The sequence below is a fragment of the Mustela nivalis genome (assembly GCF_964662115.1).
Source record: "Mustela nivalis genome assembly, chromosome: 14".
NCBI classification, from domain to species: domain Eukaryota; kingdom Metazoa; phylum Chordata; class Mammalia; order Carnivora; family Mustelidae; genus Mustela; species Mustela nivalis.
In genome coordinates, this window is record NC_139033.1 from 32252281 (window position 1) to 32265883 (window position 13603).

The 13603-nt window shown below is 41.4% G+C and overlaps 1 protein-coding gene across 1 annotated transcript in view; it reads left to right on the forward strand.

Moving 5' to 3' along the window:
* The first annotated feature begins 320 nt into the window (after positions 1-320).
* The window catches only part of VPS4B (vacuolar protein sorting 4 homolog B), a 30179-nt gene continuing 16896 nt past the window's right edge, over positions 321-13603 (forward strand). The window contains exons 1-3 of the mRNA XM_082699289.1: positions 321-627; positions 11312-11423; positions 12584-12740. Coding sequence (XP_082555415.1) covers positions 601-627; positions 11312-11423; positions 12584-12740 — 296 coding nt within the window. The 5' untranslated portion in view covers positions 321-600. The remainder of the gene's footprint in view (positions 628-11311; positions 11424-12583; positions 12741-13603) is intronic.

A 13603-nucleotide genomic window follows, 5' to 3' on the forward strand; every position in this document is an offset into this window, starting at 1 on the left:
GCAGTTAGGGGCCCAGTCCCCAGCGGCCGGGTCTTGGAAATGGGATAACTTGTATCACTCAAATGCCATCGAGCTACAGAGCACTCTCCGTGACATGGAGTGAAAGGGGCCAGAACCAATAATTCATCCCAAGCATAAGACATTTGGAAAAAGAAGAAAAGGAAACACCTAGACTCCAGGAGTCCTCTCTGCCCCTGCGTCAGAGCCGCAGCGCGCTTGCGCCCAGCTTGACGTCCACAGGCCAGGCAGCGCCTTCAGGGAATGTCACTACTGGCATCGCGAGATTCCGGGGCTAAGGCGACACCCGGATGGCTGAAGACGGGGTAGTGCGCGTGCTGATGACGAAAGCGGAAGTGCTGTGGCCAGAGGCGGGGCGAGAGCCCGGAGGGGCTTAGGATTGCGGAAGTTTTGTGAGAAGGGTCGGGCGGTTCTCGAAGTGCCGTGTGGTTTTGGAACAAGTTCCAGAAAGGAAGCCGCGGCTCGGGGTCCAAGAGACACCAGCCTGCGCACGTTTCGGGCAGCACCGGGCGCGACTCGACGTTGGCGCTGTTGGCTTCCTCTGCCCTCGTTCTTCTCCAGAGAACCGCCTCGATCTCCGCCATGACATCCACCTCGGCCAACCTCCAGGTATCACTGTTTTCCCGCCCCCTGGAGAGCGGGAGCTGAGGGGCGGCGCGGGGTCAGGAGTGGGGGCCGAGAAGGAGGGAGGAAGCGGCCGCGCCCCTGGTGCTGGGCGGAGGAGGGCGGCGCCAGCGCCCAGCTGCGGGCGGGAGGGTCCGGCTCTTTCCTCCAGCTTCCGGGGTCTCCCGAGCCCACCCGCTATGTGAGACTCTTCTCTCTGAGGTGGGGTTTTTTCCCTCTTTGTGAACCGAACTGGGCAGCGCTTTGGACGAGAGGCACAGACGCACCAGTCACTGTAAGAGAGAGAAAAGATCGTAATGTTTGCAAAGCACTGCCCTGAGGCAGTTGAAGGTAGTTCCCCAGTCTCAAACTGGTGAAGCAAAGCGCGTCTCTTCGGGAACTGTGAGGACAGTCTTAGAATTTGAGGGATCCGTGAATTCATTGAGGTGTGCATTCATGTGCACTCTACTGTGGTTCCCCAAATGTGTACAGAATCGGGGAGTGGTCTTAAGCTCAGGTGTGCTCCACCTTTCCGCCCCTTCTGCAGCGAGTGCGGTGTTTGGTACATAGATCATAGATTCCTAAACTTTTAGACCTAATTTTTGGGTCTCTATGGAATTCACTTAAGAAGAGAAATTTCTGAAACAGTGCCTCCCATCCCTAGATTGGATCTGAGGTTTCACATTCAGATTTCAATGTGTCTTAGCCTCGAGGGCTCCCAGTCCACTAGGTCCGTTTGGGGGAAAGATCAGTATAAAATACCTGTGTTGAATCCTTGTCCTGGTTTTGCAGTAGTTGATCAGGCATTTATGGGTGCCTGGTGCAAGATCCAAGGATAATGGAGGACCTGCTCAAACCAGGGTCATTGATCCTGAAGAAGACCACTGAAAGTAGATCTATTTAAAGAGACCTCCAAAATTCACAAAAAGAAAAGAAAAGAAAAGAAAAAAAGTTGGGGGAGGAAGAAGCTTTCCTGAGACTTTTACCTTGAACATGTACCCGAAGGATTCTGAAAGTAAACATTTTATATTTCTAAAACATAATTGCCACTGTCAACTGTGACTTATTCCTTATTCTTTAGAATCAGGATTAGGGCCTATGTTGATTTTTGTGTCTTTTCCAACAGGCTTGCATTTAATAAGATGTAATAATCTCCATTTACCATTGTTTTCTTGTTTTTGTTTTTGTTTTGTAGCCCCATTCAGAAAGGGTCTTTTTGGTAAATGTTCTTGGTAAAAGTATTGTCTCCTTTGAATATCAAAGGCGATTTCTTTTGAAGTGCTATCTTCATTCTTGTTGGTTTGTCCGTTAACTCTTTTTATTCCACTAACTTTTCATTCGTCAAGACCTTGCATGTAATTGGGACGTTCCGCAACATAATTTTCAAACATTTACTGATACTTTTTTCCTTTTGTAATAACTGCACTTTCATTCTATATTCAGTTTGCATCATATTTGAATTGGGGCAGGTGTTCCTCAATGAATCAGAGATTGACACATATTAAAGGCATGTTGCTGGTGTTAAACAGGGAGAGGTGTTGAGTTATAATTTTATTATGGTTGGGTCATAGGTGCCCTTTCTCATTCAACCTTTTTAATGTTCTAACCTAGGAAATTTGGATGGGGAATATTCAAATAACAGATAACTTTCCACCAAACAAGGCAAGACTCCCTATAACCGGATGCTTATAATCTAATGGAGGAAAGCAGATAACAAAAAGTCAAAATTATAAAATAATAGAATTAGAGGTGAGTGTGAGAGGGCAGAAAGGAAGAATTTATCTAACTCTTTAAGGATAAATGAGAAGTGTTTCACAGAGGAGATGGTGTGAGCTTAGATAATGTGAAAGGCACTGACACTAATTGTCAGTCAGCCTGGTATTTGGTGTGATCTTATTTAATCTTCGAAACAACCATTCAGTATTACTTCAGTTTCGCAGTATAAGAAACCAAAGTTTATTAAGGTTGTGATTTTAATTAGTATTGAAGTTAGTTTTGAATCCAGGTTTATTTGCTTGTAAGTTTGCGCTTTCATTATGAAGTGACCAGAAAATAGGATGCATTTCAGGTAAAGACAAAGAATATAGACCTCGGTCAAGAAGTACAATAAACCTTGGAGAGGGTTGGAGAAATTGCAAGTAATACAGTATGCATAGAACTCAAGTTTTCTCAGTCCTAAATATGCCATTCATTTTGCTAAGTCTTAAGGAATCATAAAAGTAATATATCACCCTTGATTTCCAAAGGCTTCTATTTTGATGTGATAAGACATATAACATGGCTGATGGGGATACTGTGTGATCTTTGGAAGTATGTACCAGAGGCAGTGGAAATTTAGAGGAAGCTCAGGCTAGGCCTCCTAAAGGTGTGGGGGAGGGCTTTGCAGCAGGAAGACCATGACTTTGCTGGTGCTTGGAGAAGCTGGAGCCTTAACAGGGACATAGTGGAATAGTATGTTCCAAGTGGAGAGATCTACTTTGTTTACACTGTGAACAAAGGCCTGAAGTCTGAGCTGTGTGGGTTGTCCCACTAGTTTGGGATGACTGGGACTAAGTGTATACGGTGGGAGGACAGGCCTGGTTAGGCCACGGAAAGGCGTGTGCCACATGGAGATGACTGGTTCTCATCCTGCTGTAGGTGGAGAATCAGAAGGAAATATGCTCAGGTTTTTGATTTAGAAAGAAATACCATCTGTGTACAGGGGACAGCTTGATTGGTAGCAGGCCTGGAAACAGGGAGACCACAGTTAGGAAGGCAGAGTTCTGTGTGACGGGAGATGGTGAGGGCCAGAGTAGTGTAGTACCTGTTAAAGAAGGAGGAGGATTGATCAGAGACAGATTGAAGAGGAAGAACAGTCAGGCTTGGCTCTGCATTTAAAAAAAGGGACAGGAGGAGTCTGGATTTTCTCTCAGATCCTTGGGTTGAATGGGGAGGAATTGGTTCTGGGATTACAAGAAGAGGAACATACTTGGGGGCAGCTATTGTTGAACTTTTTGAGTTTGAAATGCGTTTGGGGACAACCGAGTGGAAATGTTCAGTGAGTGGTTGGATATATATCCAACTCTTTAGTTGGATATCTTGACCTAGAAGAGAGGGAGCCAGGCTGGAAACAAGGGTTTGAGAGTTAATAGTGTACAGATGGTAGCAGAGGTTGTGGGCATTCTGGAGAGTTCATGAAATAAGAGAAAACAAACAGATAGAAACTCTGGAATAGTGGCATTTAAGCAGAGAGAAAAGGGAGCCTAAAAAAAATTCATTATATAATCCAGAGTAAAACCAAGAGAGAATGGTGCCATGGAGGCCGAAGGTGGAGGAGGCCACGTCCAGGTGTCTCTTAGGAGGGTTAAATGCTGTGGGAAGAGAGTTAGGTAAGTGTGAGACATGATAGTCCAGCAGGAAGCATTGCCATGGAGAAATCAAGGATTCATGATGAACTTGGAGTTCTTTTTGCGGTTTTACTATGGAGGTGAAAAGAGGAGTAAGGTAGTAACTAGAGAGAAACCTAGGAACTCAGGAGGGCCAGTGTGTTTTAGTTTGCGTTTCGGAGATACGAGTCTGAAGTAGGACTAACATGCATGTTTATGCTAAGGAAGCCCCCCCCCCCCAAAAAAAAAGATGGGAGGGAGGTTAGTTTGGGGAGAGCAGTAGAGTGTCACATAACTGATAGGGTGAATCTCAGGAAGGAAGGTGGGGGTGGTCTCCAGAGCATAGGGAAAAGACAGCATTGACAGAGGAAAATACCCAGTGGAGGGAAATTGTTAGTGATTATAGAGGTAGAATAACCAAAAGGAAGAAGGCTTTGAGAAAGCAGTCAGGGATTTTTTTCATTTGCTCAACAATTTTATTAAGTACCCAGTTTGTGCCAGGCTCTGTTCCAGGCTCTGGGCCTGGCGCAGCGCTGCAGGTGAGGTCCCTGTGCTCATGGAGCTCACCTATTAAAGGAGATAGGCGGTGCGTGAGGATCCCCAGATAACAGTAACCACAGTGATGGGATGGGGTGCGGGGAGAGCTGAAAGCAGGGACGGAGCGAGTCCAGCCTCTGAAGTAGATTGGGGGGACGTCTCTGAGGACTTGGCATTTGCTGTGTGACTGAAAAGGAGACTGTCGGGCACCCGTGGGGGAAGAACAGGGAAGGCATTCTAGGCAGAGGGATCAACGCTGCACAGGCTGCCTGCGTGAAGGCAGACTAACGGGTTTGAGAAGCAGTCCAGAGGGAACCAGGGCCCGGGTCGTCGAAGGCCTTGTACACCATGACCCGGCAGTGGGAGTCCATCAAATGGGGCGGCCCTTCTCTGGTTGCGGGAAGGACTTGAGGGTGGTCAGCGGGCTCACCACTGAGGCTCGGTGGTAGTTTTGACACATGCCCTAGTGGACTGAGCGAGGATAGTAGCGAAGGAAATGGTCAGGATGAAGAATGATTGCACTGCAGAACCATGCAAGAACAGTTTGAATTCAGATGAAAAGTGCTAACAGAAACAAGGGTGAAGTGGGCTATTCAGCAAGGAAAAAACAGACGCATACTCTCAAATTGTCATGTTTGATTAAAGGTTTAGCATGTAGCTATTTACATTGAAATTTAACTCAAAATGTAAAACTCAGTCACGCTAGCCACAGGTGCTCAGAAGCCGTAGATAGTGGCTTGCATTTTGGACATTTTGGACAGCGCAGGAGTCACGTCCATCATAGAAAGGCTGGTTGAAAGTCATCAGTACCATATTTGGTGCTAGATGATTAAGTACTGAGTGTAAGAGTTTTCCTTTAATCATCACTGTGGTGCCAGAAAGACGATGATCTGCGAATGAGGAGAGTATGTAGCTGCAGAGGGGAGTGGCGCAGTCACTGAGAATAGTAGGAGAAAATTGTAGCTTGATTAAGGAAGAACTTACTTCCTCTGTGTGGTGTAGCCACGGAGTCTTCTGCATCCATTTTTAAATGACCAGGGGCACCAGACCACTGGGTAACCGAGTGTATGAGTCTTGTGACTCTGCCCTTTATATCCTGCCTGGCTTACCAAGCTTTTGACTGTTTAGCTTCAAATTGGGGCTATTTGATCTATGAAATCAGTACTACTGCATCTTCTCAGTGCTAAAACACCAGTTCCTGTTTCTGCCCTCCTGCTGCAGCAGACCGAAGGCCTCTTCCTCCCATGTACATCAATCTGCAGCCCGTAGTAGCTGCTTCAAAATATAATATTCTCGTGTGATTGGTTTGGGATTGTTTGAATGATGTATTTTTTCTTCTCTTAATTATGTGCTTATCTTTGCTGTAGGATCAACATGATCCTTTTTTCTACTAGCTTTTACTCCTGTTGACTATGGTTTTACTACCTGGATGAATCCAGGTGGAATGTTTTAATCAGCCATGCTTGTTCTTAGATGTATGTATATGTTTTTAAGTATTAAAAATAGATTTTTAGTGAAAATTGTATTTTGTGATAACCACAGGTTCATGTGCAGTTGTGAAAAGTAATACAGAGAGATCCTGTGTACCCTTCACCCATTGCCTGCAGTGGTAGCATCTCATAAAACTACAGAACAGTATCGTAACCCAGATATTGACGTTGATGCATTCCACCAGTCTTACTCAGATTTTCCAGTTTTACTTGTACTCGTGTATATATTTCGTTAAAGATTTTATTTATTTGAGAGAGCGTGTGCGCATAAGTGGGGGAACAGCAGGGAGAGGGAGAAGCAGACTCTGAACTGAGCAGGGAGCTGGACCTGATGCAGGGCTCTATCCCAGGACCCTGGGATCATGACCTGTGCCGAAGGCAGATGCTTAACTGACTTAGCCACCCAGGCACCCCATTGTGTGTGTGTGTTGAGATCTGTCACACGGGTCAGTTTCTTCTCCCGGTTGTGATACAGAATATAGTTCTCTCCAGGGGCTCCTGGGTGGCTCAGTGGATTAAGCAACTGCCTTCAGCTCAGGTCACGATCATGGAGTCCCAGGATGGAGTTCTGCATTGGGCTCTCCACTCAGCGGGGAGTCGGCTTCTCCCTCTTGACTCTCGCTTCCCTCTCATGCCCTCTCTCTCAGTCTGTCTCAAATATTTAAAACAAAAGAAGAAGAAGAATAGTTCTATGCACAGGGATCTTTCCTGTAGCTGTTTTAGAACCATAATCACCATTCTTTCTCTTCCCCTGTCCTGCATTCCTGTTTCCTGACATACTAATATGCCTTCCATCTCTAGTTTTGTCATTCTGAGAAGGTTGTAGAAATAGACTCGTAGAATATGTAACCTTTTGGAATTTCTTCTTTTCACTTAGCAAAAGTCTCTCAAGAGTTATTCATGTCCTTTGGATCAAGGTCATTCCTTTTCGTTGCTGAGTAGTACTCCATGCTGTGGGTGCATCAGAGTTTAACCACTCTGTGCTTGAAGGACATCTGGAATGTTCATGTATAAAGTTTTGTGTGAACACAAGTTTTCATTTCTCTGGGATAAATACCCAAGAGTATAGATGCTGGTTGTATGGTAGCTGCATGTTTACATGTGTAAACAACAAACCAGTTCCCAGAGTGGCTATACCATTTTACATCCTACCAGCAATGTGTAAGTGATCGGTTCTCTGTATCCTTACCACCATTTGGTATTCTTGTCACTATTTTTTTTTTTTAAATTTTTGCCATGCTGATGTTTTGAGATGTCTCATAGCGGTTTTAATTTGCCTTTCTCTAGTGGCTAATGATTGTAAACGTCTTTTCATGTGCTAATTTGCCATCAGTATTACCTCTTTGATGGAAGGTCTGTTCTTATCTTCAGCTGATTTCCTACTTGAATTCTGTTGAGTTTTGGGAGTTCTTCCTGTGTTCTAAATATTAGTCTTCCTTTCTGAAATATGTAGTTTGCCAATATTTCACCCAATCTCTAGCTTTTCTTTTTCATCCTTTTAACAGAATTTTTTTCCAGACCAAAAGTTTTTTGATTTGATAAGGTCCAATTTATCATTTTTCTTTAATTTGTATCCTTCGACTCCCTTCACCTATTTCACTTTTCTCCACAACTTAAAACTACGAGTCTGTTCTCTGTTTCTGTGAGCTTGGGGTTTTATGTTTGTGGATTTTTTGTTTAGATTTCACACGTAAGTGAGAGCATATGGTATTTATCTTTCTCTGACTTATTTCATTTACTGTAATGCCCTCAAGTCTATTCTTATTGTCACACTGCCAAGATTTCCCCTTTTTATGGTTGAATAATATTCTTTTGTGTGTGTATATATATATATATATATATATAAAAATATATTCCATACTTACATTCTGTGAACATATAGGCTCTTTCCATATCTCGGCTATTTTAAATAATGCTGCAGTGAACTTTGGAGTGCATATATCTTTTTGGGTTTGTGTTTTCATTTTCTCTGGGTAATACGCGGGTGAAATTGCTGAATCATATGGTAGTTCCATTTTTAATTTTTTGAGGAACGTCCATAGTGTTTTCTGTAGTGGCTGCACCAATTACAGTCTCGGCAATAGTGAACAAGCGTTCCCTTTTCTTCCCGTCCTCACCAACACTTGCTGTTTTTTGTTTTATTGACAATAGCCATTCTGACAGTTGTGTATTGATAGCTCATTATAGTTCTGATTTGCATTTCCTGATGATTAGTCATGTTGAATGCCGTTTCATATACCTGTTGGGCATCTGTTACCTCTTCGGAAAAATATCTGTTCAGATCTTCTACCCTTTTTTTTTTTAATTGGGTTGCTTGGTTCTTTTGCTGTTGAGTTATATGAGTTCTTTGTATATTTTGGATATTAACCCTTTAGCAGATACACGATTTGCAAATATTTTCTACCATTCAGTAGGTCACCTTTTCATTTTGTTGATGGTTTCCTTTGCTGTGCAGAAGCTTTTTGGTTTGATGTGATCACACCTGTTTATTTTTGCTTTTATTGCCTTTGCTTTCATTTATCAAATCCAGAAAATCATCACCAAGACCAGAGTCCAGACTGACTTGCCTATATTTTCTTTAGGGATTTTTATGGTTTCGGGTCTTAAGTTCCCATCTTTCATCCATTCATTTTCATGGATGGTGTAAGACAGTAGTCCACTTTCATTCTTTTGCATATTGCTGTCCACTTTTCCCAACACCATATCTTTTTAAAGATTTACTTATTTACTTTGGAGAGAGAGAGCACAAGCAGGAGGGGCAGCGGGAGAGAGAGAGAGAGAGAAAGAGAGAATCCCAGGCAGACTCTTCGTGGAGCACAGGGCACATCTTAGGGCCCAATCCCATGACCCTGAGGTCAAAACCCAAGACAAAAGCAAGAGTCAGACACCCCGACCAACTGCACCAGCCCGTCATCACACCATTTACTGAAGAAACTGTCCTTTTCTTTTTGGATATCCTTGGCTCTTGTTTGGTAAATTAATTGACCACATATGTGTGTGGGTTTATTTCTGAGCTTTCTGTTCTGTTCCATTGATATATGGGTCTGTTTTTATGCCAATACCATATTGTTCTTATTTATATATATATATTGTGCTTTTCGGTATGTAGTCTAAGAACCCTTTGCCTGGCCCTCAATGGTAAAAATTTTGTTTTTTTCCTAAAGATTTTATAGTCCCACATTTTATATTTAAGTCCATTATCCTTTATGAGTTAATTTTTTTTCCCCAAAATTAAATATGCTAGAAGTCCAGGTACAGCATAGCTCAGCTGTGTTCTAGCTCAGAGTTTTACCAGGCTGACATCAAGGTGTCTGCAGGGCTGCATTTTTGCTTATTTGTTTGTTTGTTTCTGAAGGCTCTAGGGACGGATGTGTCTGCTTCTAAACACAGGTTGTTGGCAGATTTCAGTTTCATGTGTTTGTCAAACTGAGATTCTTTTTCTCTGTTGTCAGCTGAGGGTGATTCTCCCCTTAAAGAAGTCACCTGCATACTCTGACCCATTGCCACTTTCTTCTTCATCCTTTGTGGTTTGTTGAATTTTCATCCTGCTTCTGTGCTTTCTGACCTTTCCTTCCGCCTCTTATCTTCTACTTTCAACCAGAGAAGATTCTCTGCTTTTAAAAGCATACTTGATTTTTTAAGAAGTTCTTATTTAAATTCCAGTTAGTTAACATACAATGTAATACTAGTTTTGGGTGAAAAATATAGTGAATTGATTTTTATACAGAGTAGTTTAGGTCAAGATTCTGTCTCTGGGCACCTGGGTACCTGAGTCAGGTTAGGTCTGAGTCTTGGTTTCAGCTCAGGTCTTGATCTCAGGGTTGTGAGTTCAAGCCCCATGTCAGGTGCCATGCTGGGTGTGGAGCCTGCTTTTTTTTTTTTTTTTTTTAAGGATTCTCTTCTGTGTCTTTTTTTTTTTTTTTCTTATAGATGTCTAATTGCTCCAGCACTGTTTCTTCTACCATTAACTTGCTTTTGCATATTGGTGTGGATCTATTTTAGAAGGTTTTTGGTTTTGGTTTTTTGGGGGGGGGTTTGATTCTACAAAAGCTCATGTTCATTATAGGCATCTTTATAGGTGTGAAAAGGTAGAAAAAGAAAAAGTTGAGTCTTATCAAAGACAGCCTCTGTTAAATTGTCTTTCCATCATTTTCCTGTGTTATTTTTGTTTTTGCTGTTTCAAATAGTAGAACTCATGCTACGTACAAAAATTGTGTTGTGCCTTTTTTAAAAATTCTATTATAAACATATTTTCTATATTACTGTGAATGTTCTTAAAATACTGTTTTAATGATCCTGTAATAACTTATTGTGTGGTGTCTTTTGCTGCTTAAAATTCCAGTTTTCATGTTTTGTTATGTTTTTGTTTTTGTTTTTTAAAGATTTTATTTATTTATTTGACAGAGAGAGATCACAAGTAGGCAGAGAGGCAGGCAGAGAGAGAGAGAGAGAGGAGGAAGCAGGCTCCCTGCTGAGCAGAGAGCCCGATGCGGGACTCGATCCCAGGACCCTGAGATCATGACCTGAGCCGAAGGCAGCGGCTTAACCCACTGAGCCACCCAGGCGCCCCTGTTTTGTTGTTTTAAAAGACCCCTCTTGTTACTATTTTAGTTCAGTAAACCTTTTAGATAATTACTGGATTAAAAGATTGGGTATTCCAGATTCTTGCTATTTCATTGCCTCATTGCTTCTGAAGGGGTTTTTTACCATTTATATTTTACTAATTGTTACGTATGTTATCTATAACAGCACTGGAGTTTTGAGAATTTCCCTGAATGATTTTAACATGAATTTTCATACATCCAGTTATTCCTTACTAGCTCTAAGCTTAACTTATGTTGAATGAAAATTATGTGAGAATTTTAGTGATTGGTACTGGATGAAGTAGACATCAGCGGTGCTTGGGTTGCTTTAAGCAGCTGCCTTCGGCTCAGGTCATGATCCCAGGGTGCTGGGATCCAGCCCCACATTGGCTTCCTGCTCCATGGGAAGCCTGCTTCTTGCCCTCCCACTCCCTCTGCTTGTGTTCCCTCTGTCGCTGCCTCTCTCTCTCTCTGTCAAATAAATAAATAAAATCTTAAGGAAAAATAAAGATTCTATGGGTAGCATTTACCCATATAATAAATGTAGTTTACATTTTATAAATCATTACTATTTATAATAACATGCAGTTGAGAGTAGGGAAAACAGATTGGTTTGTTTTAAAGTTTCTTTTATTAAAAAAAAAAACTTACAGTATGCTTATTTACTTCAAAGTTTTGTGATTTTGATGGTATGATTTTGCCTCACTTCAAACAGAAAGCAATAGATCTTGCTGGCAAAGCAGCTCAGGAAGACAAAGCCGGGAACTATGAGGAAGCGCTTCAACTCTACCAACATGCCGTTCAGTATTTTCTTCATGTAGTTAAATGTAAGGTCATAGTTTGCTTTTTATTTCAAAATGTTAAAGACAAAGATTATTATATTTTATTTATAAAAGTTGAAATGCAATGCCAGAAAATTGTAAACTATCCATTTGCAAAAAATTGCCCATAGCTTGTTAATAATTTTTAAATATTCAGCAAACAAATGTGCACAGTTATCATAGTTACTGTTACTTTATATACCTAAACATGTTAAAATACCACAGTCAATGCAAATAGTTTTTTTTATTGGTAATATACTCCGATTATGTATGAACCTCACATTTTCTAAGTATCTCTGAACATGCTCTTAAGTACCTTTAAAAAAGATATGTTGGGAGACATTTTATTCATATATCTTTTAAGTATGTTTTGCATGTTTCCTATATGCCTGGTATCATAGGCACTGGGATACAGCAATGAGAAGAAAAGGGGTAAAAAATCACTGCCTTCGTTGATCTTAAACCTAATGCTGAGCATTTAAAAAGTGTCTTTCTTATAGTTATTTATAAATAACAGTTTTAGCATTTGGATAATTTAGAATTTTCTTTTGAGCTTCTCCATTTCATTTTGAGGTTTTTGTGTCAAATAAAAGTGAAACTGAGAATGAATCATAACATAAGGTATGTGGGTCTAGTCCCATGCACTGCACAGCCTGCTGAAGTCTGCTTTTGAAATGGCTCTCACAGAGGTCTTTATATAGTCCAATTACGGTATTAGTGGTACATGTACTTTATGGGATTCCTGTCATTTTTTTTGGCTATAAAATAGTTTGTGTAGACATTAATGAAAATGGTTAATATTACTTCTGTTTGTCTTATCATTCATTTTGTATGAGATAAGCAGCTCTCAACTATCTGCACAAAATGTAATGGGAAGATTAAAACCCTCAGAATATTAAATAATTTCTTCTTATTATTTAGCATTAACTTAAACTATCCTAGTGTCTTGCTCAGATCTCTTTTCTGACTGAGATCCACTGTTGGCCCCAAGCTATACTGGAGGAAGCAGAGAAGAGTTGATGAGCGTTGGTTATGTTGAGCTCGAGATGCTCTTCCTCCCTCCCACAAACTACATTGTTCTTGTCTCAAAATTGTGTCTAAGTTTAAACCTTTCTGTTTAAATCTAGAATACTAATAGAAAAATCTCTCTTATTTCCCTCTAATAGATGAAGCGCAGGGCGATAAAGCCAAGCAGAGTATCAGGGCAAAGTGTACAGAATATCTCGATAGAGCAGAAAAACTAAAGGAGTACCTGAAAAAGAAAGAGAAAAATCCACAGAAACCAGTGAAAGAGGGACAGCCGAGTCCAGCTGACGAGAAGGGGTATGTATTTTAGAGTGTTATATTTTATATCTAATTAAAAGAAAAAATTATATTTAATTTGTGAAATCAGTTTCTTTTGTTTAAACAAGGTGTTGGCAATCCATGACTTATAGGCCAAATCTGACCTGCTGCTTCTTTTTGTAAATAGTTTTATGGTAACATAGTCTCTGACATCTAAAGAATGAGACTCTGGGGTGGGGTTATCTGGCCTGGTTGGGTTTGAAGGCAGGAGGGTCTGGTTCACATTAGAGGTTGTGATACTCCTACTTCCTGGGATGCATGGCACAAGGCACTTAGACAACCCTCTGTGGTCACAGGGAATGGAGTGTCTTTTGAAGGCAGTGTTCAGTGTTCCAGAGGCCGTTTTGAAGGACATAGGAGTGGGTAGAACTACAGTTGACTACATGTGAGAGTTTGAAATGAATTACAAGCTCAAGATTTTATATTCTCTGTTCAAGACATGTCAGGGAACTAGGAAGTTCCTGTGACACCAAACAATATTTTTATCTTCTGTACCTACAGCATTGACATAGCAAAAATCAGGCCCTAGCTGATCTTAACGGATTGTTGAATTTCAACGTAGAGTCAACTTTAGGGTTTCTTATATGAAGGTTGAGCTATTTAATGGAAGACTGGGTCTCCAAAATTAAAATGAAACTATTGGGAAAAGTTTCGTTAACCTCCAGTGCCTGGAACCCCCGACTCTTCCTAAGACTCCCTTGCCAGCAGAAATGTCCTCTTCTCTCTGTGAGTTGAGGCTTTCTGGTCTTGCTTGAAGACCCTGTAGTTTCCACTTTTGAGGTGGCTACCTAGCAGGGGGATACCAATTCTGTATTGACTAGCAGTACCCACCTTGGCTAAGC